General features: G+C 38.9%; 1 protein-coding gene across 3 annotated transcripts in view; it reads right to left on the minus strand.

Moving 5' to 3' along the window:
- Window positions 1–27,990, minus strand: part of NRG3 (neuregulin 3) — a 417,546-nt gene that overhangs the window by 101,034 nt on the left and 288,522 nt on the right. For all 3 annotated transcript variants that reach the window (XM_075109394.1, XM_075109393.1, XM_075109391.1), the window contains exon 3: window positions 13,308–13,381. In XM_075109394.1, the coding sequence (XP_074965495.1) occupies window positions 13,308–13,381 (74 nt within the window). The remainder of the gene's footprint in view (window positions 1–13,307; window positions 13,382–27,990) is intronic.

Below are 27,990 nucleotides of genomic sequence, written 5' to 3' on the forward strand. Positions count from 1 at the left end.
CCCCGCTATGCTCAGCTCAACGTACATCCAAATTAGAATTACTCATCACTGCAAAGTCAACAGCTATATGAAAATAAAAACTTACGAGATTAATACTAGGTCTGATCCATCAAATTTCCCTTATTTCCCCTCAGTGAAAACATGTACCATGTCAAAAAATTGTGGTCTTCCAGAATACATCTGCCTTTGTCCATTTATCATCTTGCTGCCTCACACATTGTCCCTGTTATCTATTTAAAAAACAGTCATTTCATTGTTTAGTTTGGACAGAGAATCAACTGAGCAACCAGGATCTAACAGGACATCTCAGAAGAGCTGACATGGTTTGTAGCATGAAGTTTCAGAACACGTGCTTGGCCACATACAAAAGCGAGTTTTGCAGTACTGCATCCAGGCTGTAAAGTACTGGAGATGGGCAAGGATAGACTTTATTTTATAGTAGCCTAACCTTTTTTTTTTTGGTGGTTCTGACAACAGGAAACACTTTACATGTTTGACACGTATTAAGGAACAGGTTTTTATTTTCAAAAATAAGCCTCGGCCTCTCTTTGCGTGCAGGGATTTATGTTCTTCCTTTTACAGTAACTGCTACTCTCTTGGATGCTCCCACTTGATAAGCTTAAATCTAGCCTATGTCAGACAAACAAGATTGCACTAATCTGCCAAAACAGGCTGATTATGTACAGATTTTGACACACAGGAAGTAAAGCTTGGTCCAAAGACCTGCTGCTATCTTGTAAAAGAGCCCAGGGGCAGAGAGTCATCTCATGGAGCCCATTCAGCCAGCGGTCCTTGCTTCCACGTGGTACCTGACTCAGAGTAACTTCAGTTAATTCCTTCCATCACTAAGCTATAAGGACTCTTCCTAGAAAGAGCTCTTCCTAGAAAGGTTGGACTAGATGATCCCTGAGGTCCCTTCCAACCTGGGATTCTCTGATTCTGTGACTTTGTTATTTGCCAAACCAAACCAGTTACTGAGCGTAGCCATGTTATAAAGTTATAAAGACTTGCCCCGATGCAACTGCAGGGCCCTGGCCTGCCTTTAGCACACGAGCAGGCTAGTTGCCGCAGAACAGCTAATTCCACTGTAAATCTACACCTTAACTGCAGTAACTTGTTACATCGGCATAACCTAAACTCAAAACTAATTTACCTGTCATCTGCTTTTAAATGTTGCAGCAAAATTTATAACAACGTTACAGAACTGGACATGATCTTTCATCTGTGATAGGCAAAAATCTAGACTATTCTAACAGTCTGTTCTAGCTTCCAAAAGAAGTTATGAATTTCTATTGACTGGATTTGCCTTAAATACATAAGTAGCCAAATATTCCTATATTCCAGTACATTAAGACGTTCACTACTATCATACCAGATTGAATCAGTTTATCTGACTTTTTTAGTCACCGTGTTTCCAGAGCCTAGAAAATGAAGAATAATTTTCTGAGAACGAAGCACTGCATCAGTAAGTTGCTTTTTTTCCTTGCAGTTGTTCCGGCATCTATACATATGGCTTAACCAAGCTTCACAACTTTCTTCTGAATCAAGTCATCTTTTCTCTAAAAGTGTAAAGAGAGCATTTTAACACTTACAAAGCATTTAAAGCTTTGAATATTTACTGAACACTGAATAAAACCTAACCAAAAGGGTTACTTAAAACTTGGGGAAGGATAAAGACAGCAAATTAACTTTTGAAGACAACTAAACCAGACTGGAATACTTAAAGCCTTTACAGTAACAAAATTACTTTTTGTTTTTATATATTAAGAGATATATACATATTTATAATTACACCTGTTAATCTCCACAGATCAACAAGTTCCTTCAAAATGACACTCTCCCCCCGCTGTCGGCGTACTGAATTGTCCATCGGCTGCAGATGGAGCCGCTCTGGGGGAGCTCCTCCACCAGCGGGAGCCAGGCTCCTACCTCAGAGCTGCTCAGCTTCATAGAAAAACTCTTTCCAGAAGGACTCATTTAATCCAGACAATTAAGATATGGCAGACCATCTCACTATCAAGAAAAGTGCAAAGCTGTGAGGTAAACCACTGATTAATGCAAATAATTCACCTGGATGCTTCAAATGTGCTTGGTACGTTTATATGAGTAGTTTTCCTGAGAAACAATATGCATCAGTACAGTTTTTTTGCAGGATCAAGACTTAGGTCAATATCATATATTTTGTAAACTCCAGCACCTTCTATAATATAGATGAGCATTATGGCAAAATTTTGTTTTGTGCTCTCTCTAAGGTAGGGAAATACTGTAAAAATACAGGTTTTGCTATACCAGAAATGACCAGTCTACCAGTTCATCCATAGAGCTAGCTAGGAAACGGCAGAAAAAGCCTGGTCTTTCCCTTCCAGAAAAGAAACAAGACAAGACATTGACCCATTCTGTGGTGTGATCTAGGCATTTGTCTGGAAGAGAGGAAAATCAGGTCAAGCAGAACAAGGACTTGAACTTGTGCTTCACCTCTTATGGAGAAATAGTCTGTCCTCTGCTAATCTGGGGCCTCTTTTCCTGTATCAGATCAGAACTGTTTTCTTCTGACCCTGAAAAAGCTTTCCCAATAGAAGTTCTGTCAAGGCACATAAAAAGCTTCAGTGATGAAAATGCAACCTTTTTTTCAAGAAAAAGTCAGTTTTATTAAAAAAGCCCTCCAACAATCCAGGTTAAATTTAGACACTGCCTTTCACAAACAGCCTACACGGTGGCTATTTTCTCCTGATAAGCATCAGGTATTAACCTCTTTCCGTATCTTCAGAGATAATTGGAGCCAACTCCTTGGGAATCAAAACGGAATGCGAACATCTGTTCCCTGTAAACATTTTTTTTTAAATTTTGGACACTAAATTAAACTGCAAATTATATTTATTTTATTATGTGGCAAAAGTAAAAATGATACATAAGGAAGAAAGGAAAGCCTAAATAAGACAGACCATACAGCACGTGAATTGCAATTTGTGATGTAGGCATTCATCCGGAAGATGGGGAAACAGGTCAAGCAGAGCAAGGAGCCAGACCTTGGTTTCAGAGAGGGAGTGACGGCCACTGGCAGTGGCAACGTGGGCAGAAATCACAGCAAAGGCACGTGGCAAATATTGAGTGGTAGCAGCGATTAGCAGAGGGTGAAGAGGCACTAACAGAAACGTAAATCAGGTGCTGAAGGGGAAAAGCCCCTCAAATGAGGAAGGAAATGAAGTAGATATGTCAGAATAGAAGGTAGGAGAGAAAAAAAGAAAAAAAGAAGAAACTAGAGAGTGGGAAATCAAGGCAAGTGGGCCGAGAAAGAGAGAACTGGTATCTTAAGCAGCAGAATATGTAGTAGACACGAATCTTTTTCTTTTGATGATAACCCAGCTGAGATGCTAAAATGGTTGGGGAAAATGGAAACAAGACCAAAGAGCAGAACTACTTGCAAAAACCAAACGGGGAATGACTGGAGAGGTTGGCTATTATGTTCAGCCGTTCAGCGGTGCAGTTCAGTTTCTTCACACGACTGTTCAGAGATAGACTGTCAAACCTATTACTCAGGCTGTGCACAGAAGTAACAAGAGAAGCTTTCTGTTTCCCAGGCTCCTTCTTAACCTCCGACTGATGATGGCAGCAAACAATTGGACTTTTAGTCTACAGCAAGCTGGTTCTTGCAGCTAGAGCAAAGAGCCAGGAGCCCTGGGAGCAAGGTGCTCTCTGAAGAGGTTGGAAGTGAATCAAGTCCTCCAAGGATAAAACAACTCATCAAGAACTGCCCGTTACAATATGTTCTTTTTTTGCTCCTGGGACAACACTGATCTGGTTTCCCTTTTAAGAAACCATTTCCATGATCAAATTTATCACTGAAGAAAATGAATACATATCCTCACGGCCGGCAGTTTCAACCCCGCAGTGGTCAATACAAAAATCTCTAGCAAAATAGTAGTCATACGTAGAATAGATGTCACCATAGGACAATGTCACCTTGAAGGATTAATTAATAAAACATTTACTAGTTTCAGTGACACTAAGATTTTCCCATTGGATCTTTTTGATCCAGGGAATAAGTGTTTCATAAATTGCTGGGTTTGCATAGGAAAATTTTAGCCAGAAATGGATGTTCCCTGTTGCCAAATATAATTATTAAGGAAGGCCTGAGAAATGAGCTTGAAAATGCCTTCAGGAGTCTCAGTACTATCTTTCTCCTTAGAAGAAAATAATTACCTCATAAAACTCCTAGTAATGCTGACCTCTAATGTTTCCAGTAAGACTGCCATTATCCTAGGAAGATACATATATACACACATTACCCCCAAAGCATCTTGGCTTCACAACACCACAAAGCACTTAATACATTAATATTGAAAGATACGCTTATTCCACGTTTTCCTTAATCAGCAGAGATTATGAGCTGAATCAACACTGGCACAAAGCTCCATGGGAAGTGAAAAGTCTAACAACAAATAATTGCCTTAATAAGCATCCTTACAGTGGAGTATGGACTTAATGCAAGGAGTGAAGACTAGCGAAGGGCACAGAGGCTCTTACAAAGAATCAGTTTGGGGAAGATGATCAGGACACTCAGCAGAAATCCTTTCAGAGGAAACTTGAGCTCTCAAGTCTTTACTCTCAAGATAGCTAGTGTGTGTTGGACTGATCTTGAGCTTTGTGCCTGTAGGAATCAGTGCAGAATTTGTCTTCCTGCTCATTATTACTTACAGTCACATAACTGTACTGCGGGCAAGGCAGCTCAGAGTATTGGGCACCCCACAGCTTCGTGATTTATCTGCACACGCAGTGCTGCATTTTTTATTAGAATCATTTTAACACAGAACACTCACAGGAGAAGGCAAAACAGCCAGTTCAGACTTAGATTTAATACAGACATATACATTCAAAGGTATAAGACTAGTTGCAATAAGAGACATCCATCTCTTTTCTCCATATATTCTTACTGGCTCCTGCAACAGGTTATGACATCTTTACGAAACCTATACCATACCATCTCAACCAATCCCGAGGCATTTAGCATCAAAAGTGTGACTAAATCACTGAGATGAAGTGCAGTGGTACTGCTGAAGCGAAACTATTTGGACAACCAAGTACCTAAATTACAAAGACAGAACCCAAAGAAAGGAATGCTTTCCAGCTAAATCACTGCCATGTTTTGTGCAATTCTGCTACACGTCATCTCACGATGACCCATCTTTGCTTATACTTTTCTCCCTGAGCATGAAGAACTATGGTTGCTGCACTGCTGAGTTTTCCTCTCAGAAGGCCTGCAAGTGTGATCTGGCAAGTCAAATGACTGAGTGCACCTCGTCCATCTGAGCAAAGCCCTCCTGAATGACAGTGGCAGATTGACACCAGCAGTAACATATCGTCAGTATGAAGAGTATGCAAGACAGAAAAGTTACTCAGACCAACAGGCTAAATTAGACGCTTCCAGAGTGTCGCAGAACTTATACTGCAAGCTATATTTATACTTATGGTTCTCCAGACACGGGATGGCCAACAGCAGATTTAGGAAATCATAATGTGTTTGTAAGAGGAGCTGATAGGAGGAGTTGATGTTTCAGAGGCTCATCACTTCAGAAGGTGCTTGTTTAGCGAAAGTGCCGCACCGCCTCTCATTCAGGCACCGAGATGAACCCTGCGCTCGTGGCAGAGCAGGCTCGCCAACGGCAGAGCGCGATTCACAACTCCGTCCCTTATATAAGACTGTAACCTCTATTCACAGCCATCTGCTGTGGCTCTTGTGTAACAAGCCCTAGCTGAGTGTTTCTGCCATCATATGGTAAATTTCCTTAAAATACACGTGCAAAAGTTGCTACACAAAGACCTAGAAATTCTTTAACTAGATGCAAGTCCCAGATTTCACAGATGAATGGTAGTTTGGAACGGCAGCCTTCCAACTCCTCTGCATGGGGTGGCTGTAATTTCCTTCTTGTTTTCTAGCATCTATGGCTTACAGGAAGATACACCGATTAAAACTTTTGGCTGACTGGGATTTGCATGACTAGATACCTCAATTTTCTGTCTTCCTTGGGATTTAGACTGAGCTTAAATAAAAGGAATTTTCAATTTCATTATTATCCTTCCACACATAAGCAGTTTTTAAAGAAGGAGAAGGAAACAAATGGTTTTGAGGTTTGTTTGGTTTTTTTTTTTCCTGCTGTCAAAGATGTTGCATCTACCGGATTCCAGCTTCTTTCCAAGAATTTCTACAGACATGCGATCTTCACAAGCTGAATTACAGAAGAACACCTATGGCCTAAAAGTCATGGCAAAACCAGATATACTTCAAGACTTTAAATGAAAAGTTCTGAAAATAAAACAATGTTGAGTAGCCAGATGCTAATATATTCTTGTCTTCCAGGAGAAGAGATGAACAGAGAAGAATAAAGACATGATGTTTCTTCCTTTAAAACTAATAAAAGAATTTTGGTCAAATTCAGACTGATTTTTTCTACTTTTCCAAATGAACCTGTGTGACTTGTTAATTAATGTTACTTTAGCTAATGCTAAATATAGATAGACATGAATTTGGTAAGGGCCGACAATTCATCTAAAACTGAACTACGAAACTGAAATAAACTGTAAATCCCCTTCATTCTCTGCAGAAAAAAAGCCCTATGGGGGCGTGTATGTGGATGGAAACCTACGCAAACTCATTGCTGGTTATTGTTTTAAAGGATTTGGAAGTCAATGAAAATAGGGGAAAAACACTCTGTTATTGCACAGAAAAGTAATTAAAGCAAATTGATTTAATGCTGTTTGGAAACTGCTCTCACACTAGTGGGGTTTTGTTTTTTTTTTTACTCGAGAAGAGCGACACAAACTTAGAATCCTGGAAGTAATTTAAAATTAAATTTTTAAAATTAAATCACTGAATAGCATCTATACTGCACATTTGGTGATTTGGTGTAAGTCACTTTTCGCTTACCTACAGAAACAAATATTACTTCCAGTTTTTTCCTATGCATTTAAATTTTGTTTTTAAGATAGTAAGAAATTATATTATCAAAACTGATAGTGATTTTGAGTACAATTTTCTTTGCTCACTGCATTAGTAGCAAATTTGTGATTTCACTTAATCCCTCTTGGACTTGAACTTTTCAATATGTTGTGACAAAGAACACATTTGCGCTTCCATTTACCAACGATGAACTATTTTACTAACACTTTGTTCATGTTGCACTTCTGGTTTTAAGCATTTCATTCCAGTTCTGCAGAATAAAGCTTAAATTCCTATTTTAAAGCAAAGGGGAAAAAAAAATCCCCAAACAAGAAGATCCATACTATTCACACTAAGTAAAATTTTACACCATCAGCACAACTCATATTTGAAAACGCCTTTTACAGTTTGTATCCTGAGGTATCTACAAACGCTTGATCAAAGAAGAGGGAAAACACGTCCTTCATTCCCCCAAGGATAGCTTTTCTTTCTTATTTCACCTTGCTGAGGTTTCATATTCCCCAGCCTGTGTCTCATGTGATGCATCTTTTCTTGTCTATAGATAAATTCATTAAAACTTTTGAAGTGACTGTGTCGCTTTTCTCCTTTTTTTGCTATTTCTATTAAGGTAATTCCTTCTTTCCTTCCTTTCAATCTCTAATGCACCAACACTAATCTAGGTTGATTTGTGATGCAGTTGAATTGAATGAACTCTGTTTATATATCCTTATAAAGAAACTGTAGTTAACAGAAATGTTGCACCCACTTGATGGAACTAACAGATCTTATAATGACTTGTCATCGTCAGGGACTTCACTTGACCATTGTCACCACACAGGTCTTATGCTTTTCTTGAATACAAAACAGTCTTAAACAGATGACATAATTACTGCAGAAGGGCTTTAAAAACCTTTTCTTTCTGAGACAAAGTTAAGCCACAAAACTCAGATTTAGATCCAGAGTTCAAAAGGTCTGTCTGGGGTCAAACAAGCCCCATGTGAAATCTGTTTTAGAAGGACTTGCCCTCCCCAAAACTCAGCTAGCCACCTTGAGCTAGGCAGTCCTCCTATTTTCCCTAAGTACTCTTCCACTCATAACTGCCCCTACCTACATCCAACCTTCAAAGTATTTCTCATAGCAATATCTTATTTTCTCCTACGCCTTCTAGAAATCAAAAAAGGAGGAAAAAACAAATTCAGGGAGAATATTGACAAATTCAGAAAGGTCAAGTAAGGTTGACAATAAAATTATTCAGGTTCTAGAAAGATCAGTAATTCAGTAAGACTCAGAAGTTTTAGTTATTTTATGCATCCAAATTATTTGAAAAAATATTCTATAAACGTTTCACAACTGTGATGCATTTTCTTCTAATAACAGTCCCTTTACAGGCTACCTTTGTGGTGTCCAGTGCAGTTAGAAACTTCAAAGTTCACCTTAAAGTAGGAGGCTGAACCTCCAGAGCTCGCCAGACTTCTCTTTCAACCTAAATTACCCTATGGTCTTACAAATACAAAATGGGGGCAGGGGTGGGGTGGGGAGAACAGAAAAAGAGAAAGAAAAAAGGAAAAAAAAAAAGCCCAAGATTTTTGCTTGGCTGTTTTGAGGGTTCTTCTTTTGGAGGAGATGGGGGGGGGGGTGTTGGGGCTCTGAATACATTTCTGGAAAAACAGTTTTTTAATTTTTATACTATCTGGAGTTGTTTTACTTATTTACAGTCCCAGGCTTCAAGGAGAGGGGTTTTGACCCTTTGCTACATAAAAAGGTAATCTAAGAATGAATAACTGCAGGTTCCAGACATGACACTTGGAGGTTTCTCTTTGATGAGATTCAAAAAGAAACATGATGCGTGCTGTGCTGTCACAGGTTAAAGTATTATATGACCAGAGGCTATAGCTAATGCTACAGGAACAAGACTTCTGACATTTGAAAATGCCAGTCTAACAGACGCAAAGCGTAACATGGTGGAAACAGAAAAAATAATAACGTAGAAACAAGGTGCATGTTTTAACAAAGAACATAACTGACAAACCGGGGCTGTGCACAAATTTTAAGTGGAAGCTGAGAACTCTTGAAACCCTCAGAGCAGGGACGATAAAACCCGTTTCTAGTGTGCAGTTCACGCTAATTTTAAGTGGTTTACAAATGAAGTACGATCAGCTTATGGAAGGAATTACATGATGGGGTGGACTGCAACAGCAGGAGCATGGCTTAATGACCTCTAAGCTTTCCATCCTATTTTCCTCCTTTTTGAAAATAATGCATTTACTTTGAAACAGGATCAGATAACACTCCCGATATCTGACAGGGGAACCCTCTTTGCTTAAGCTTCTGAGGTCAAATGGGACAACTCGAATGTTAATATTTCAAATATAAAATTAATACTGCACATTATAAAACTGAAATACACTTTCTGAACAGGAAAGTAGTTTTTGATGCTAAGTTAAGAACAACATAGTTGAAGGTGGAGTTCAATATAATTTGATTAAAAAAGGGTAGTGTGACAAATCCATTCCCAATGCCTCATTCACCACCTTGGAATAGCTGCTCAGAACAGTCAAAGCTTTACAGGTTATACTTTGCCTCAGTATAAAAACTGACAAAAAAAAACACATCTGGAGCCTACATACAACTTACCTTTCAAGACTCGTTGGGCCAGGCAGGTCTACTCCAGAACACTATAAAGGATAGTACATGAGTGCATTTGTACAATTTATGTCGTATATACGTTCCCAATCCTATAGATACACACAGGACTACACATGCCTGAAAAATTACTTGAACGTAAAGTTATATTAAAGTTGGATTTATAATGTTGAAAATACTATTGCCATGAACTGTATTTATAGAGAAGTTAGCCCAGATGGAGAATGCTGAAGCAACGTTTCAAATATACTCCTATCCTGTCCTTTCAGCATGCCACTGCTATTTCTTTTCGTGCCATTAGTACTTCCTCCACGGCTGAAGGAGATAATGACTGAGAGAGAGAGTGCAGGGACTTGTCCTACCCAGAACTAGCAGAGCTGACATGTTCCCTCCTCTGGGCAGTGACCGTGAGCTCGGGTCGCACTGTCATGCAGCCTTTTCCCTTACTGGTGACATCATTAATTTTCTCAGGTTCCCTGTGGCTCCCATGATTTCACCCATACTCCAGGATTAACAAACAACAACTCCAACTACTTGAGTTTGGGTAGGGTTGGGATGGTTTGTTGTTGGGTGGGGTTTTTTCTTTCTTCTCTGTTTTTTTTTTCTTTTTTTTTAAACCATCTTTTACTTATAGGCAGAAAATCTGGTTAAGAGTGGAGACATTAAGGAAAACGGAAGCTTTTAACACCGGTGATGCTTGAAGGTCCAGTAAAGGCCTGTGTCTGGGGTGTTTTGACCTCTTTTTGTGTGTCTTACAACTGTTTTCTTAGGATTTTGATCCTAACTTTGACCTGAAGGAAGGTAGCGGCTGGCAGATCTGACTGCAAGAAGCCACAGATGCCAATTCAGGAACCCTGAAACACCATCAGGTAGTTTCAAGAGGTTTCCTGAAAACAGAATCTTAAATATGTTTAACAGTTTGGTTTAATCAAGCTAAATGGGCATTATTTAGCATGCATTAATCTACGTTAAGTACTACATAATTTGTATTCATATCTGTGATGTAAAGTCAAGACCTGCCTAATATACAGCTAAAATGAGGTAAGAAGCTGGGTTTGGTCTGGTATTATTAAAAATACTGCAGACCCATACCACGTTATTTGCTACTACGCAACCTCAGCTAGTAGTCATGCTGAACAAGCTTGGTTTGTTTTAAAGGGCTATTTTTTTAAAAAAGGCTCTTGCACGTGTAAATAACTGACAATTTTAAGGCAATATTGTCGCTATTTTCCGAGTGACTGTGGTCCAGGTTCACTTCCCATTTAATGACAAGTGACAGTTCCGAAAATGTAACCTGCGCTATATCACAGGCAAGGTAAGATTAAAAACATATTGCTTCAGTATTTCATGCTCTTACACTTCAAATGAGCATATTACTGTTATCAGATGAGTCATTAGCAGTTCTGAACACATTTACTGCCGAGAACCCTAAGCAATCCCACAAAACTCAAATGAGCTGGACTTGATAAAGCCTGACTGACACCAGTCACTGTTGGCTATGAGCAGCCCAGACAAAAGAGCACTCATCTCAGTGTTCAACTTTTAGAAATTAAGCCCTGCACTTCAAAAATTGCCTTTTTTTTTTTTTTTTTCATGAAGCCACATCCAAATTCGCCCTTTAGTGCCCTTCAGCGGTTCTCTTCCTTATCCAAACACACATTCAGCCACAAAACAAAGTTTTTGCAAAGCAACACCTTCGGAGATGATCACATTGCACTTCACTACTGAGTCAAGTACTTTTTACACTCCTCAGGTTTGCAAACAGCAAATATTTCTGGCACCGAGTGCTGTGGTATTAATTTCTTCCTCTCCAGAGGGAAGATAAATACATTACTGATTTAACTCCTGAGCAAAACGTTCACGTTATCACTGTCCAGCTGCAGCCGAAAGTTCCTAATATCTCCCTTTCAGGCTAGCCATGCTTAGAACAAGTGCATATGCGTGTTCATACACAGAGATATATTACATTATACCAACACACAGAAATGTACCTGAACAGAAGCTTCTCCTCTTTTGAATGCAAATGAGGATTAAATAGAAGTTAAATTTCAAAACTGACTGTGAAAGTACCTAACTCACATTAACCTTCTTTATTAAAACTGGAAGGGAGGCCCTTCTTGGGCTATAGGTACGTCCAGTGGATCTACATCAACATCAAGCCAAGGTCCCCTGCTCTTACACACCCTAAATAATGTAATTTTGAAAGCAAGCCTCAATAAAATGAAATAAAATTGCCTTTGTAGTCAGAAGGAGTGAAAAGCCCTTTCCAGCAGAACCTTATCTTACTGAGCAGGGTCAGGTGGCTGAACAATTCTATGGAAACAATGCAGTCAGAAACCAAGAGAAGCAAATAAGCGTCTCCCAAGTAAAGAGAAACAAGTCTGCGCAACCAACACAGTGCTGCAAAGAAACAACAATACCTTCTGCAGTATATAAATGCTGTAGGGCTTTTGGCCTTGTTAGATGCAGCTTAATCTGGGAGTCTTTTCTGGGCTTGGTATTGTATCTATATGATTTTCACCTCTACTCTTGAGAGATCAAAGCTACAGTTCCCTGTTAAAACCAAGTCAGCCAGGTACCACTCTGTCCCGTTGTTAACTGATATTTCTTTCCCCCACTTTCAGGATGCAAAGTACCTTTTTCCTTGACATATACCGAACTTCTATGTTTACACATGCACATACAACTTGGCAGAGGTAAAATCTGCCTATTCATTATAGGCTTTGCAATTTATCATTAAAGGTCAAGCAAAAGGAAAAGCTAAACCAAATACAAAGCAAACTATAATGGGAGCTATATGACACAGAGAACTATAAAACAACAGGTGTCTTTTGCAGCAGGCTTTCACACGGAAAAAGCACAAGAAAATAAACAGAAAGCACCAAAAAAGACTAGAAGAACAGGCATTATTCTTCAAGAAACACAAAACGACCCAAATCAAATTTTAAAGAGCACCCAAAAGCAGAAGACTTAATGCATTACAGTTTCCAAGTATAAGAACAAAAGCAAGAGATTGGATATGACCCTTTGTTCTTTGTCACTTCATTTAGAAATTTAAAGTGAACACCATTAATTAGTAAATGGATTCACTTCCGTGAAAATCATCCTGGCTAATATTTTAGACATAGTTTTGTTAGTAAACAGAATTTTAAAAGTGCAACAGTGGAGTAGGAGAACATCTACACAGATGGCATTCCAGCACAAACCGAGCCGTGTAATACATGGCTCCACATCACCACCTGAAAGCAAACCTTTACTCTGCAACTTTGGTTGGAAAAGTGGAAAAAAAAAAATGGTTTTGTGTAAACTGACATCACATATTTCCACGGAGATTATAATCGCTGCAGTTCCAGGCAATCTGAGATTAATTTTTTTTTTTGAAGGAACCATTTTGCAGCCTATACTTGTTTCCTTTTAGATTATGTAATTTTATCTGCTCTTGAGTCAAATGTAGAGAAAAGTGAATATTTTGGCTTTAAGCAGGGACAGTATTATTCCAAATCATAAGGAAACAAGTCCTTTGGTGGCCTACTGTGCTGCAGCAGAACATGTTTTATAAGAACAGAGACTGGAGAATGTGTTTTTATCCTACCAACAAAAGCACCACCGTTCTCCAGACACAACGGCAGCGGCCCATAATATGCTTTCTGACAATAGGCAAAGGGTCATCTCGCATGGCAGGAACAGCCTCCAGCATGGATTGAAAAGATAAGAAAAACATTTGACGTACTTGGATCTGACAAGATTGAGTCGGTTTTCGGCAAAAATTGGTCACAGCGGACTCCTTGGTAGCCCTCTTTGCACCTGAGAAAAAGGGGATAAATGACAAACATACGCATGCGATAGTAAAAGGTTAATTTCAAGGTAGCAAAATCAACTGAAATTCTCCCTGCCAACGCTGCGAGGGACTTGCATATTTACAGTTACTTTGACTACTATGGAAGCAGGGTTATTACTGAAACACAATGGAAGCATGTAAAATCATTTGTATTTCAAAAAACTCCCCTCAACCCATTTTGATTATTTCAGAAACTATGAAAAGAAACATTACTTAAGCACAACCTTTTTTTTTTTTTTAATATCAATTCAGTGAAACAATCCAAGAAAAATCCTCTATAAAATAGACATACCCGTAATGAAAAAAAAATCATTAGGTAACATAAAGCTTTATAAAGCTTCTGCACTGTACAAGGCATCAGATTAACAACTTGTTTATTTTGGCTGTCTGAATAAGTAGGGAACACTTGCCTAGCCATTAATTTTAGACCTAGTTTCTACCGTGCTTAAAAGATAACATGTTTAGGCATGATAGACAATGTCAGGCATTGTTTGTAAACTAACGGTCTTAGGTGTCTGTGGGATTAGATTTTAAAGCACAGAAACCAGAATACCCTCCTACCTTTAAAAAACATGAACTGGCTTTGAGAATCTAATGCTGTTATTTATCTTGAATCCTTACTTTGAAGAAATTCCATTTACTGCATTTGAACCATACTCAGAAGTCTCTCTCTCACATTTCAACTAAGTGTATCAGGATCAGGCCTTTAATTATTTATTTGCTAAGCAATTTTTCAGAGAAAAGTGATGGACACTTTAATTATAAATGATAGCAACAGGGACTCCGTATCTCCCAAAGCTCCTGCATATCCTACAAACAATATGCTCAAATCAGCATCACCACCTTCATTAGGATTGACAACTGCAGCTTGTATTATGTGATAATGCCAAGAAGAGAGGTTATCTGCTCCTTCACAATGTTTCTACTCAGGCTGCCTCTAAAAGTTGCCTTTTAAAATGCTTTTGGGTTAATAACTTAATGCCTCAGTGAGAAGTACATCTCACCAGCCTTGACTGAGGGATTAGAAAGCCCATTTGTGAGCAAATATGTAAATTACAAAATTTCCATCAGACCCAAAAAAGTAGTAAAAAACTACAGTAAGAAGAAGATAAAAAAAAGATACAAATAGGAAAAGAGATATTACTTTAAAACCTCCTTTTTGGCCTTTTTCCATGAAGTATACTGAGTGCTACTTTGGAGATCAGCTTCTTACCAGTACTCGTCTCTCTACAAAACGGCTGACTGGGAAAAACTGAATTCAGATCCTATGGTGGTAGTCAGAAGTTATCAGTCAAGGAAAAATGTTCTTCTCTTTTTTTAATGCAGAATGTTCAATTAAAATTGTCCACTAGTCAGAAAAACTGAAGAAGTCTCCATGTGCTCATGCATTTTTTGGCCTCTGATTATGAAATATCAGAAGTTGCCTCACATCAAACAGAAACTCTTCTTTGCAGTCTTGAGAAGAGTTGGTAGACCTCATTTCAAAGCTTAAGAGCAACCTACACGGGCTGGGGATATTCTCGTCTTAGCATTAGCATTTTCTATTAACTTTCTGACACACATTTGCACCTGCCTCGCTTACTATTACGCTATTACAGGCTTAAAACCCTCTGTGCTAAACTGTTGGGTCTGTGAGCCACAGAAGCGTTCATCCCACAGCCTAATTCCACAACTGAAAACTGGTGCTGCGTGTGACGATGAAGAGTCACAGAGCGATAACTCCTGTAAGAGCCGTGCCGAGCGCTCACGAGCACGCGCGAACACCCGCCAGCCAGAGGCGGGCAGAGCAACGCGACGAGGACCCTCACGCCAGCGGGAGCAGCCCCTTCCCTTCATCTGTGATGGCCACGGGGACACACCTGAGCCAGCAGCTCTTCTGCCTTCCTTTCCTTAGCACTCCATCCCTCACATAACGGAACAGAAACTTTAGACTATCTTCACTTCGCAGCTGAGAAACTGAGTCAGCACCATTCATCCCCTGTCAGATGGTTTAGGTAATGAACTGTCCCTGCCAGAATGGAAGGAGAGAAATTTTGCTGCTGTGAGCTGCTAGCGTAGATTTGGGGGGGGGGGGGTCTCTATTCCAATCCTTCCAACTGGGTCATGGTCCGAATCAAACATCAGAAGATAGGGTTTTTTTATATCTTGCAAAAATGGCAAAGGGTGCTGTGGATATTTTCACCTTGCATTTAACGTTGTTCACAAGGGTTGCATTTTATCGGTTGCAAATACAGCAGATGCCGATAAAGCAGGTGGCCTCAAAAACAACCTGATGAGAGACTCCTGTAACCAGTAAAGTATCACCCCAGTGCAAGACACTAAGTTAGATACGTTTCCCTGTCTTTCTTTTCCTGACTTTGTAAGAGCAATGGGTTGGAGCAGAATATATCACAGAGTCAGTTAGATTTACAGCTTGTCCCTTGTAAAACTCAGCATCCCCCGTACCTGACTGCATTCCACTTTGCCACAGCTATGCTGCACAGTCTGGAGATAATGATGGGGATGGATTTCTTCTCTTAAAAATGTATTGGCTATCATATCAAACTATTATTTTTACCCTGATCATATCATACATATACTGCTGCTCGTCTCCATCACTGCGAAGCTGGAGCATGCAGCCACCAGCTGGCTGACTGACCTGGATGAGTCTAAAGTAACATTTTCACTTACCTGTACACTTCGATGAACATGCCACAGGAGAAATTTATTTTTGTTACTTTCAAAATTTAGTACAGGGGTGGCTGATATATCAAAGAATAAATATAGTCTTTCAGTGTTATAACACAATCTTACACTAAGATAACGGCTACTATGGCCATACATAGTTTGTTTTTTAAATTATATTAACTTTTTCAACAAAGATAAAATGTAAGTCTCCCAGTTTCATCAGCAAATGATTTTTGAAATCCAGAAGACACCAAGTAATAGCAATAACTGCTCTGCTAATATCACACCTCAGTTTAAACTTTCGATATTGTCTTGTGAAATTGAAGTCTTGTAGAATATACATTTGGCAGCGATAACGTTACTGTGTGATAAAAGCTGACTACGTTGTGGCATCCTATAATTGTTGCTAAAGCATCTGCCATCCATTCTAAATGGGCAGATGCGATAATAGTGCCCACAATACCTGACATACTGTCCTGGTTTCAGCTGGGAAACACATGCTGCTAACTGGCATCACAACTCTAAGGTAAAAAAAATCATCACCCCCATGAAAAACCCTATTAAAACAGCACCATTGTGTCACGTACAGAAGTTCAGGGAAGTCCAGCTGAGGTCGTTCAGTATTGCCATATGCAGTGTGAATGATCACGTTCATATTTACGGATGTATTAAAAGAGCTGTGAGTAATCAGAGAAATCTTGAGAAATGCTTTGATGCAGCCGAATGTTTCAGAAATGATCACTTCATTATATGGCAAGCAAGTATTTATTACATATACTTTTAAGAAAAGAAAAAAAAAAAAAAACGAACTAGGATCAGGAATTGCTCGTAGTGAAGTGAAAGCTCTGGTGTGCGTGTGGCACCCCCGCAGCAAAGGACGGAAAGGGCAGCCGAGGCTCCATCCCAGCACCCGAGATCACTTCTGCGCTGCGCTGTATGAGCAGGCTCGGGCACGCGCTTAAGCACAGACCATGCTGAAGGGCTTTAATAAATAGTGTTAATTGCAGCCTCCTTGCAAAGTAAAGATGAAAATGGAATTAAGTATGTTGCATTCAGATTTTCACCAAAATAACTGGATCTGTCTAGGCTCTAGACCAAAAATAACAAAAACGTATGAATTGAATGTTTTAAATATTTCAGATTCAATGGTATAAAAAGAATCACAGGTAAAGCTAATCTGCAGCTGCTGAAGCGCTTGCAAACAGTACAACCCCAAATGGCACCTGCTAAATTTAACTAACGTTATTTTATCATGTGTTTTCACATATTTCATTGGTGATGCACTGTCTCTAGGTTATGTTTTGTAAGGTCACCAAAGAGCAGCTGCACTGTGCGCTGCACTTTACAGAGTCACCCACGATGTCCTTTCTGTGAAAACATACATGCACAAACACATTTCTCATTCTGGTGGGAAGCTTTTTCTTTCTACTCAAGCATATTTGCGCTTAAGTATTACAAAGTAAGCAGAGTATGAGCATTTATTCAACCCTTTTGTCTCCATTTTAATACTAAATAGTATTAATACATGTATACCCTAGCCCAAGAGATCACGGGCAATTTCTCAGAATTGTTTCTTGTGCATTCAAACCTTATGGAGCCAAGGGAGATTTCAGAGAGATGACTGCATCACACGTAGGAATAACACAGCACACAAAACCCCTAGATTTCAGATGGGACACACCCGTAAAAAAGTAAAGGGAATGGGGGGGTGGGGGTGGCTGTGGCAAACTGCACGTTAAGAAAAGCTGAAGAATAAAATGTATCTAAAGCCAGCAGGGGAAAGGGAATATATTACAAAGAACCTACTTAGAAGAGTTAGGGAAGGACATATAAAGCTTACTGTCAAGAAGCCATTACCATCGCAGTTTATATTTTCCCCAAATACTTCCATACAGAGCTCCACATCCCTGTTAAACAAGTATTTTAGCTCTCAAGGGACAGTAATGTACAGGAGGCAGGAGAGAGAGCGGCACCAGCAGACTCCAGAGGCTATGAAAGATGATAATGCCGTGAACCCCCATCTCTTTCCTCTTCCCCTATGATACTGCCTATCCGTTTGAAATGGCATAATTCTTTTTCTTCCTTAAGTGTGGTGACCACGTTGCCTTTGACCATGTGAGGAGGCACGCAGAAAATAGCCTGTCTGCACAAAGTCCAGAATTTCACAATCAGAACTTCCTCTGAAATGGAAATTTTAAAAATATGGCATTTGGAACCTCAGAGACAGACTTATGCCAGAAGACAAAGCTCTAATACTGTACGTCAGGAAAAAAAGCGTATCCTAGGCCAAAAGTGATTTGTGACATTTAACAGAAATGTCTTAATAGTGCAGTGCCCAAAAGATGAACTTACATAAACCTATAATCTCATTCTAGCCTCATAAACAAGAGTAATCCTATTTGAAAGATGGAATTAATAGTACCTATGAGAAATGAAAGTTAATTTTTGCGGTGTATCCAGACCAACGCGTGCTTCCTTCCACTTGTAAAAGCTACAAAACGACAATCTCAAACCCGCTGTTTATTAGAATGATCCACCTCATAATTTCACTGAATCAGTTACAAATTATTTTCTCACGACACCGTTAGAGCCGTCGTACTGACCATCAGATGCCAACAAGAGTACCCGCTGCATCTCTTATTTACTCTCCAAGGGAGGAATCAGAGATCATGACAAAGAAATATTCCAATGGTCTAAATGTTTTGATCAAATAGTTATTTTCACACAGAGAATGCAATACACTTTATCCTGGGTTAGAAAGCCAGTTACCCAGCAAACATACAGTAGCAAGCCATGACATTGTACAGGCCCTTGGGCTGTCCCACAGCCTAGCCTGAAATACGCTGTAAACCATGAAAAATAATTCCTCTGCGCTACAGGTAAGCTAAATACAGACTCCTCTGCTTGCAACTAGAATGACCTTAACTAGAATCAATGGAAATTTGTATTTATTATTGTGACTGTTATTAGGTGAAGATTTTACTCACAAGGGAAGAAAAAAGTAATCTTAACAGAGAGGGTCAGACAGGATGTCTTGTCATTTAACACGTGCAGCATGACACTACAAGCAGAAAACAGGCTCCCTAGATTCAACAGATTAGCCCGCTGAATCACTATTTAGAATTTTTCTCAGTGGATACCATGCTCAAAGCCAGACAGAAAATGAACCCTTCTTAAAAACCAATAGCTCGTTGGTCAGGCACTCACTGGAGAAGTAAGAGATTCACATTCAGTTTTTGGTGTGAAAAGGAAGAATGAGAGACTTGAACCCAGGTTTTCCATATCCACAGACATATCCTGATTATTTGATTATTACCTGTTTTAGGAAGGACTGTTCTTATATTGTTCTTGAGAAAAAAAAATCAGATTTAATCTCAAAATAAATTAAGGAAAAAATAAAAGCAATGGAAAAGTTTCCACCATGGCTCTAATCATGCGTGAGTGGAACAGCCACATGTCAAGCCAGAGTATTGGGCAGAGTATTACTGTTATCAGGTAATTGTTTACACCCAACAGAGTTTGTAGTGAAACACAAACCAGAAGTAATATATTTATGGCAAATCAGCTAGCGATTATTGGAGACTTTGCAAGAAGTTGCAGGGCTCAGGAGACAAGGTACGTATCGAGCACTACTGGCAGAGATGCCATTGTTCTCTTTGCAAATCTGATTCTGTAGTTTCACAACGGAAAGGTTTTTCCAAGTTGATGTGACTTTTCCAATATTGTTTCATAAAAGGACCATGCGACAACTTACGAGCAAACTGTTAAAGGAAAAGGCTTTCCTTAACCGTGAGAGTGACCGCGGGCGTTGGACCACAGGAGCTCCAACTGCACGCAGTCTGCTGGCAGTAAGCGCACGGTGCAGGGGGCACGGACGGGAAGAGGAGAATGAGGAAGAGTGACAGCCCCTAACACAAAACCGGTAACAACAGCCTACCACAGCAACAGGGGAAACTGCCCTTCATTAATTCCTCCCCTGATCTATTTAACACTCCAAGATATATAACTGCATGAGGCTCAATCTCTTCCTGAAATGAAACACTGGACTTTAAAGCTAGATGAAGAAAAAAGCAGCTTTTCCTCAACTGCTTCCAGGAGGGATGTAGCGCATCTACCTCATTGCACTCCAACCTATTAGAGGGGATCAGTTTTAAAAATATGCGTTGCACTGGCAGGGTCTATCTGTCGTCCTTGTTCGAAGATGACAAACTGTAGCTATTTTGTAATTGGACTTTGAAAGCGCACCGGTGTGATCTCCCATTATGGATTCACTATCTGACACAGCGTTCAGCTCTCGGTTGTGGTAATTTTATTAAAACCCATAATGCAATCGTCTAAGTCATATATGACCACAACAATCCAGTTGCCTCTCCTACTTCATATCAATATAGGAAAGCCATTTCACCAGGCAAACCATCTAGTTACCCAGTATTTACAGACACCGTCAATAAGCAAAGCAGAAAAAGCAACCATGGATTTTTGACCGCCCTGAATAACGTGAAATGCAACGAGCCAGAGGCTTTTAGCACCAGGAAGCAAAAATGATACCTTTTCTGCAAGAAAGTGTAAACAGAACCAGCCATACAAAGGTATGTTTAGACAGTTGGGTCTTTACTTTAAAACACTGTGGATTTATGACTGCAGCAATATGTGCAGCTCTAGGAGCAGCATACTCGCGGGCTCTCCTTGCGTAAAGCTCTAGACCCTACAGTCTATGTTACACACAAAATATAACCTAACTAAAATTAAACTAAAGGCAATATAAGCAGATAAAATCAACTAAATTAAAATGAATGCACGCCATTAGAAAGAACAAAACTGGGGACCCAATAAGGAGTTGGGTAAAGACACAGTATTTGTTGAAGACAAACATGAGTGCCTTCAGATGGGAAGGCCAGAACACTTACCCAGGATACTCACACCCGTTCTCTTTTTCTTTTAGATTATTTTAGAGAAAAAAAAAACCCAACCCACAAAACAGAAAACAAAAAAAAACCCACCAAGAAAAAACCAAACCCAAACCGGTCTCCACAACAGAGATGCAACTTAGCGTACAATAAAGATTTCATATCAGGGTTTGAACATACTTTATTTTTTAAAGACCTTGCAATCTATTATGTGATTGAATAAAGATATGTATCTGTATGAATGAAAGAAATGTATCATTTTCTTTTTCTTTTCTTAAAAAAATAAGGTTGACTATTGTGTAAAGAAATAGTACAATTCTTACAGAATAGACAGTATCAACTTTAAGAAAAAAAAAATCACTTTTCTGTCAGTTTTCTCATAAAATGTCACAGCTGTTGAAAATAAGTAGACCAAGCAACACAAAGGAAACTACATTGAAAAGGCAGCCAAAGAAGGGTAAGAAAGGGGTTTTTTCTATATCATTTGCCCTAGAAGCGGGCTAGCTGAAGCACTCTTAACATCGATAAAGAAATTGAATCAGACTCTTTAAAAATCATACTTATCATGGGTATAATTCACTATATTTTTTCAGGATGTAAATTGCAAGTGCACCTCTCTGAAACAGGGAAGTACTATTATGCTCCTGGTGCAAATGGCACAGAGATTAAAGGTCACAGCTACAAAAACCCGAGTCATTGCTCAGATTTAGATAATACAACTTTCAACTAATTTGTTGACGCCAGTGTTTCAAGTGCCTTTAGCCTTGGAGAAACTAAATGGGGATACTTTAGTAAAATCTGAATTCTGTAAATCCTCTGTAGGAACCATTGAACTAAATGAGGCTTTTAACATTTAAAAAGGAGTTATGTGGATTTGACTTAAATGCCTCATCCAAATTTATGCAGGAACTACTGAATTACCATTTCTCTCCTGATCTGGATGGTTTTCCTTCTTTGTCTGTCATAAAGGTAGGTCAGAAAAAGCAACAGAAATTAACAAGAGGTGTTAGCAAAGCCATTCAAGCGGCCCAGACATATGGCAGCACCTAACCTAACAATCATTCCCCTCCCCTCAACAGCAGACCAGGTTTTTTTTTATTTGAAGATGTTCCCTTTAAAAAAAAAAAAAGTTTTATATACTTAACCAATGCACACAGCCCATGCAGAATTGTTACAGAGTGGTTCTAGACCACAGTATTCACTTAAAACTCAGGTTGGGTTTTGTAGCCGAAGATACAAGTTGATAATTACTTGGTATCAAATCTAATTGCAGCATATCCACATGCAGGTCAACATTCCACACTAATACACAGGCTTTAGGCTTTTCATGGGATACGAGCTATATTCACTCACTGAGGATAACGAAATCCTTAAGAAATTATTTTTCCCTTTGTTTCCCTAATACATATATCTGGATACAAGTCTTACACGTAACAATTTGAAATGGGAACGTACCAACTGACTGTAATTTAGTTTCAACAATCAGAGTCAAGATCAAAAAAAGGCTTTGCATTTAATTTTTTATCATAGCGAGCATGTGAGAGTTTGAAAAGGGTACAGTCCCACGTCAGCAACAGGTAGCCAGAATACAGTCATGCTTCAAACCCTAGTTGAGTGGCGTATAATCACATACGTAGAAGGCACTGGGATCTAGACAGACCTACTTATGTTGCTTGTCCAATCAAAATCAATGTATTTATTTAAAGCCATATAAAACAGACAGATGCTTAGCTTCAGTGCTGAATGAAGCCTAACTGATGTGAACTTCCATTTCTGGGCTGTAATGTAGCTTCAGTGAAAAGAATAAAATACACTTGTGATTGAGCTGGGATGAATTCCATGATTTCAAGAGATGACTTCCTCTCCTGTCCTTTATACTTCATTTTCCATTATATATTTTAACAAAAAATTTCCAGTTTTGAAGTCCTTTGTTTTCCTTTCAGCTGAAGAACAGTCTTTAAGTAAGACTGTATTCAGGAACTATCAAACCCAAGCTCATTGGGGTGACTAAAGAACAGACATCACAACGATCTTCTGGCTTGATCAGTCATCAACAGAAATGAAATCTTTCTCTCTCCATTCTTAGCTCAGTAATATAAAGCAGTAGTCTATTGTGCTGGAGAAAAATTCAAAACCAATAGGCCTGCATTACTCTGCTGCAAAAACCATTGCTGGAAATTTGAACTCAGCACAGACAGAATTGGGCAGACGCAGTTATCAAAAACAGAGGGGCCAAGACTGGCAAGCATTTACATGCTGAAAATAATCCATTTGTAGAAGAAATCTAAGAATCCCTCTGAAGTATTGCCAAATGTTTAGCTCGCGACACATTCCCAGAGACAAGGAAGATGAAAGCAGCAAAGATGCGACACTTCCTTCTGAGATTGAGACTACTATTAAACAACACGATAAAAACCCAAAAACTTTACTAGAGCAGGGTATGGAGGAGCGCTTTAACTTCTAGTTTTCACAATAAAAGTGGATTTGGAACAAGACCGGAAAGAGTAATCAAAAACACGCAGTCAATGTTGACAAGCACAAGGTCACGCTCACCTTATGCTGCATCTTTTAAAATCATGGTCTCAGGAGACTTATCCTTGCTTATAGCAATTAGAAAATCATGCTTAGTATCAGCTCAATTTTTCACAGCTGTGCTTTAGTAAAATAAAATGTTACAAGGTTGACAAGTGCTAACTTTTACTCAAAAGTTCATATGGACTTCTAATTCCATCTGAACAGTGCCTACAGTACTTTTATGACTCTGTCTAGGTCAGACAGCCCTGGACAGGCAAAACAATTTTTTCATGATATAAGTCTTGATCATTAAAAAAAATACTACTCCAAATCAAATAAAATGTCAATACCTGGAAAAATCTTTTTGAAAAGACAGAAATGTGAATAGGTTTAATTAACAGTATTCTTTTGAAGAATTTAAATTTTTCCATGGTTAGCTTTTGTTACTCTATATTAGTGTTGAAATAAGGAAACTTACAGTCTGTGCTGCATAAATTGAGTCCTGAGTGCCAGTATTAACTCTAAGATCTGCAAATGCTAGATTAAATTCAGCAGAGGTGGGCAAATGTTTAACAGGACCTTTCAGAAGCAACCCTGGAAGTGACTGCACTTCAGAACTGCATTTTCTACATTCTCTTTTGCTTTTTGAAGGAAGTTTTAGTGCTGACCTGTACCAGGAGAAAGTTACCACAGCCTGTTCATGCTAGTAGTTCAACCCAAGTTCATCTCATGTATCCATACCGAGCCAACTTACCTATGGCAGCATTTTGTCAGGTCCCATTGCATGGCAAAATACAATGATACCGTCCCTGCCCCGCTGCTTTATTTTTCAAATTTAACTCAATAGGAAGATCAACGCAGACTTTCCTTGTTGTACCATTAAAAAAACAAACCAAAAAACCAAACCCTCCTCCTTAACAGCAAAATTCGATCTGTAAACCACAAAAGCATTAGAAACTGTCTTCAAATATCACCTGATAAACCAAATGTTTAACCAACTAACCGAGCAATCATTTCTCTGCTATTCTGGATTTAACCAACCAGAAAAACTGAAAAGCTTTGATTAGGCTTTCCCACAATATACCTCTGCTGTGTGATAAATGATTTACTATGGATGATAAATGAATATAGTCTTTCATTATGTATGGCATTCATCAGCTATGAGAAAGCTTTTGAATAAATGGAAAGTGATTTCATACCATATTCAAAGCCTCGTGAAGCTAAGGCAGAGATGAAAGCCACATTCAATACTTGAAAAAACAAATGCAAATACGACTTTTGCTTTACATTATGTCTGCCCAAGATTACCATCTTTATAAAAGCTCTTCAAAACTCTTCTTGAAAACACCTTTCAGGGACTGGACTTATGTAGGAAAAAAAGATGTCTGAAAATCAATAAAGAAAGTACTAAAACATGTAAGATTTATAGATGCTATCACAGTGTTTGGTAGGAAACTACCTTACCTTCAAGTGCCTGTTTGTTAAAGATGGCAATTATAACAATAACTGAGGCAATTCTAAAGCGAGGTGCAAAGTCACTAGTAAGTAGTGTGGTAGTCTGGATAGGTTTCTTTTCCCAGTCTCCTCCCCACACATATCACAAGCTCAACAGTAAAGTCTTTAATGGAAGCAACAGCCCTAGACTCTTTAAAAAAAAAAAAACAAAAAAAAACAAAAAACACCACACTTTAAAATGTTTTTTATTTTGTTTCACTGAGTATTTCCCTATTCAAAAATAGAGCCAAAAATACTCAGAGAAATTAAATTCTCTCTTTCAAGCCGAAGCTAGAAGTACAATAGATCCTTTGCTTATCAAGAAAAAGACATGTAAGATTTCCAGTCCGGCCCTGCAGATTCAAAAACATTTTTCAAGTTTCAGCAAAACTTTCTAATTGAAATGTTAAAATATGCATAGGAACTCAGATGTTTGTCTAGAAATAATATCTGTATGGAATAACGCTTTTCACAGACTCCTCTCCTAAACAGCTCAAGGCCCCATCAAGCTAACACTTATCCACAAAGACAGAGGGCTTCTGCCAGATACTCAAACCCCCTCAGCAATTCAGCGAGGTATTTGTTTTGTACCTGTTTTTATACCTGGTTTGGAAAGAATAATTGAAGGCACTCTGGTGGTACCAGTTAAAACATCCTTAACTACTAACAGATGGTCTACACAAATGACGCCCTCTCACTTTACAGCAGGAAATAAACATGCCTCTGCTACTGTATTTTATATGACCAGCATACTTCGCATTTTACAGATAAGAACAATTTGACATGCAATGTAATCGCCTAGCAAAGTTCAAATAGAGCAACATTTTCCAAACTAACTCTTCCTTAGCATATTAAGTATAATTTAGAACCCAGAAAATGAATGGTGTTAAAATTCAAGCAAGCCATTTTCTGGAGATATTTAAAGTTGCTAATTGAAAATCCCCAAACCTTTAAGGTTGCCCCATGCAGAAAGGGATAGTAACAAGTCTTGTGTAGAGTAATTTTTTTTTTTGAAGAGCCAACTATATGCATTGTAATGACACTATGGCATATGTATCACTATGTAGGTTTAGCATAAAACTAGGAGCTAAAGCTCTCCTGCTAATGGATCAGGAGCTTACCAGTCAACGAAAAGCGTTGGTGCCCGTTGACTGACCCTAGCAAGCTCAGCTCCTACAGAAGGCAGGAAGCTGCAGCCTCCATCACATTACAGCCCCTACTGCAGCTGGCGGCCCACTGGCTTAAAGCTTCAAAGCATGCCACGATGCTCCAGCCCGAAGCTGTTCTGAGTTTGCTCTCTCCTTAGGTAGCAAAAGAAAAAGTTTGTAGGAGCTAATGCTGGAGCAGCACAAACTTGCAAGAGGAGCAGCACCACCCAAAAGAAAAAAGCCCAGTTACATTATCATTCTTAATTAGTGTCTTGCTTGTGAGTTAAAAGAACCCACATCACTAAAAGGCACCAGTGATTCCAAGACTTTTGTCCACAAATCCACAGGTTATCAATGTAAGTTTATTAAGTTTTACCAGTCAACTTGTCTGTAATTTAGTAGGGTTTGGATGAGCATGTTTCAGGCTACAGGATGTGTATCAACTGCAAGAAATTCCCTCCGACTACTGACAGTGCCTGACCCACCAGTGACACCATTATTTGTGGAAAATGGAAACTTTTCCAGTGGAAAATAAGGAATGCCAATTAATAACTGTAAATAGTAACACAATTCTAGGTTATGAATTCAGCCAAAGTTCCATTTTTTGCAGATCTGTTCAAGAATCTTTTAAAATGATAATTATTTCATTCCTTCTTGTGAACATGTTTGGTACTTCACCACTGCCCATCAATTGCGGAGGGTTTGTTTACACGACACCAAGTCTTGTAACAATATACTTGAATGCAGTTACTTTCTACACAGGATAAAAATTCCAAGCTTTTTAAAACGTCTATTTTCTTCAGAGTGAAGAACTGAACCATGCCAAAGCCCAAGGCTGTTATGATGTTAATTAAAAACCAAAAAATATATCAGGATAATGTTGGTTTGCTCAGCTTGCATTTAAAAATAATAATTCAGTTACCTGGCAAGTCTTGATTAACACAAAAATCGCTGAAATATTTGGAGATATGCCAATGATCACAAGCTATGCATTATTTTGAAGAAACGTACAGCTTAGTTTAAGACTAAGAATGACCCAAAACATTAAATATTGTTAATAGAAAACATTTCTAACAGGGCTGGCCAGTGGATTTTAAAAAAAAAAAATTATAGTAGAGATGAAAGCACAGTATTTATTTCTGATTCTAATATTTTAAAAGCTATTTTTAATACGTTACCTCCAGGTAGGTTAGCTACCCAAAAAATGTGATACGCAGCAAGTGGGGCTGAATTGATGTTGTTCTATGTGCATATTAATACTTGCCCCACACGCGAAGCAGCACGCTGGCTGACACAGTTCTCACTACCGGCTATGCGCTAATGCACAGGAATCCAAAACACGCTATTTCATGGTTACTTGTGGGCAGAAAGTAGCATAACCAGGACATTTTAATTCTCTGGCTTTCCTGCAGCTTCTGTAAGAAGACAGCAGAAACGGAAACATTATTAGAGACAAGGGAACTCCCAAGAATTGTGTCAATATTTACACCTGGGTTAACACTACCGAGAGTATTAGGTCCTTCCTAGCAGTTCAGCTCTGCAAAATGCCAAACTCTCTTACATTGAGATATCTAAAGGGTTTAAATTTAAGTAAATAAGTAGAAGCTACATAAAAAATAATCACACTTTGAAGAGAACAGCATTCACGAAAAGACCGGCTACATTCGAGTTGACAATTTGCATCTCCTCCCAATACTTTTTTTAAAAAGTAGGCAGTTGCATGAAAAGTCACTCATGTTCTGCCATCTCCTACCAAACCCAACATAAAAGAAAACTGAGAGCTGGAATCTTACTAAATAACAGTAACGCCAACAGGTAGCACTGATCTGACGTGCCTGGTGCCAG

This window comes from Phalacrocorax aristotelis, chromosome 14 (assembly GCF_949628215.1).
Source record: "Phalacrocorax aristotelis chromosome 14, bGulAri2.1, whole genome shotgun sequence".
NCBI classification, from domain to species: domain Eukaryota; kingdom Metazoa; phylum Chordata; class Aves; order Suliformes; family Phalacrocoracidae; genus Phalacrocorax; species Phalacrocorax aristotelis.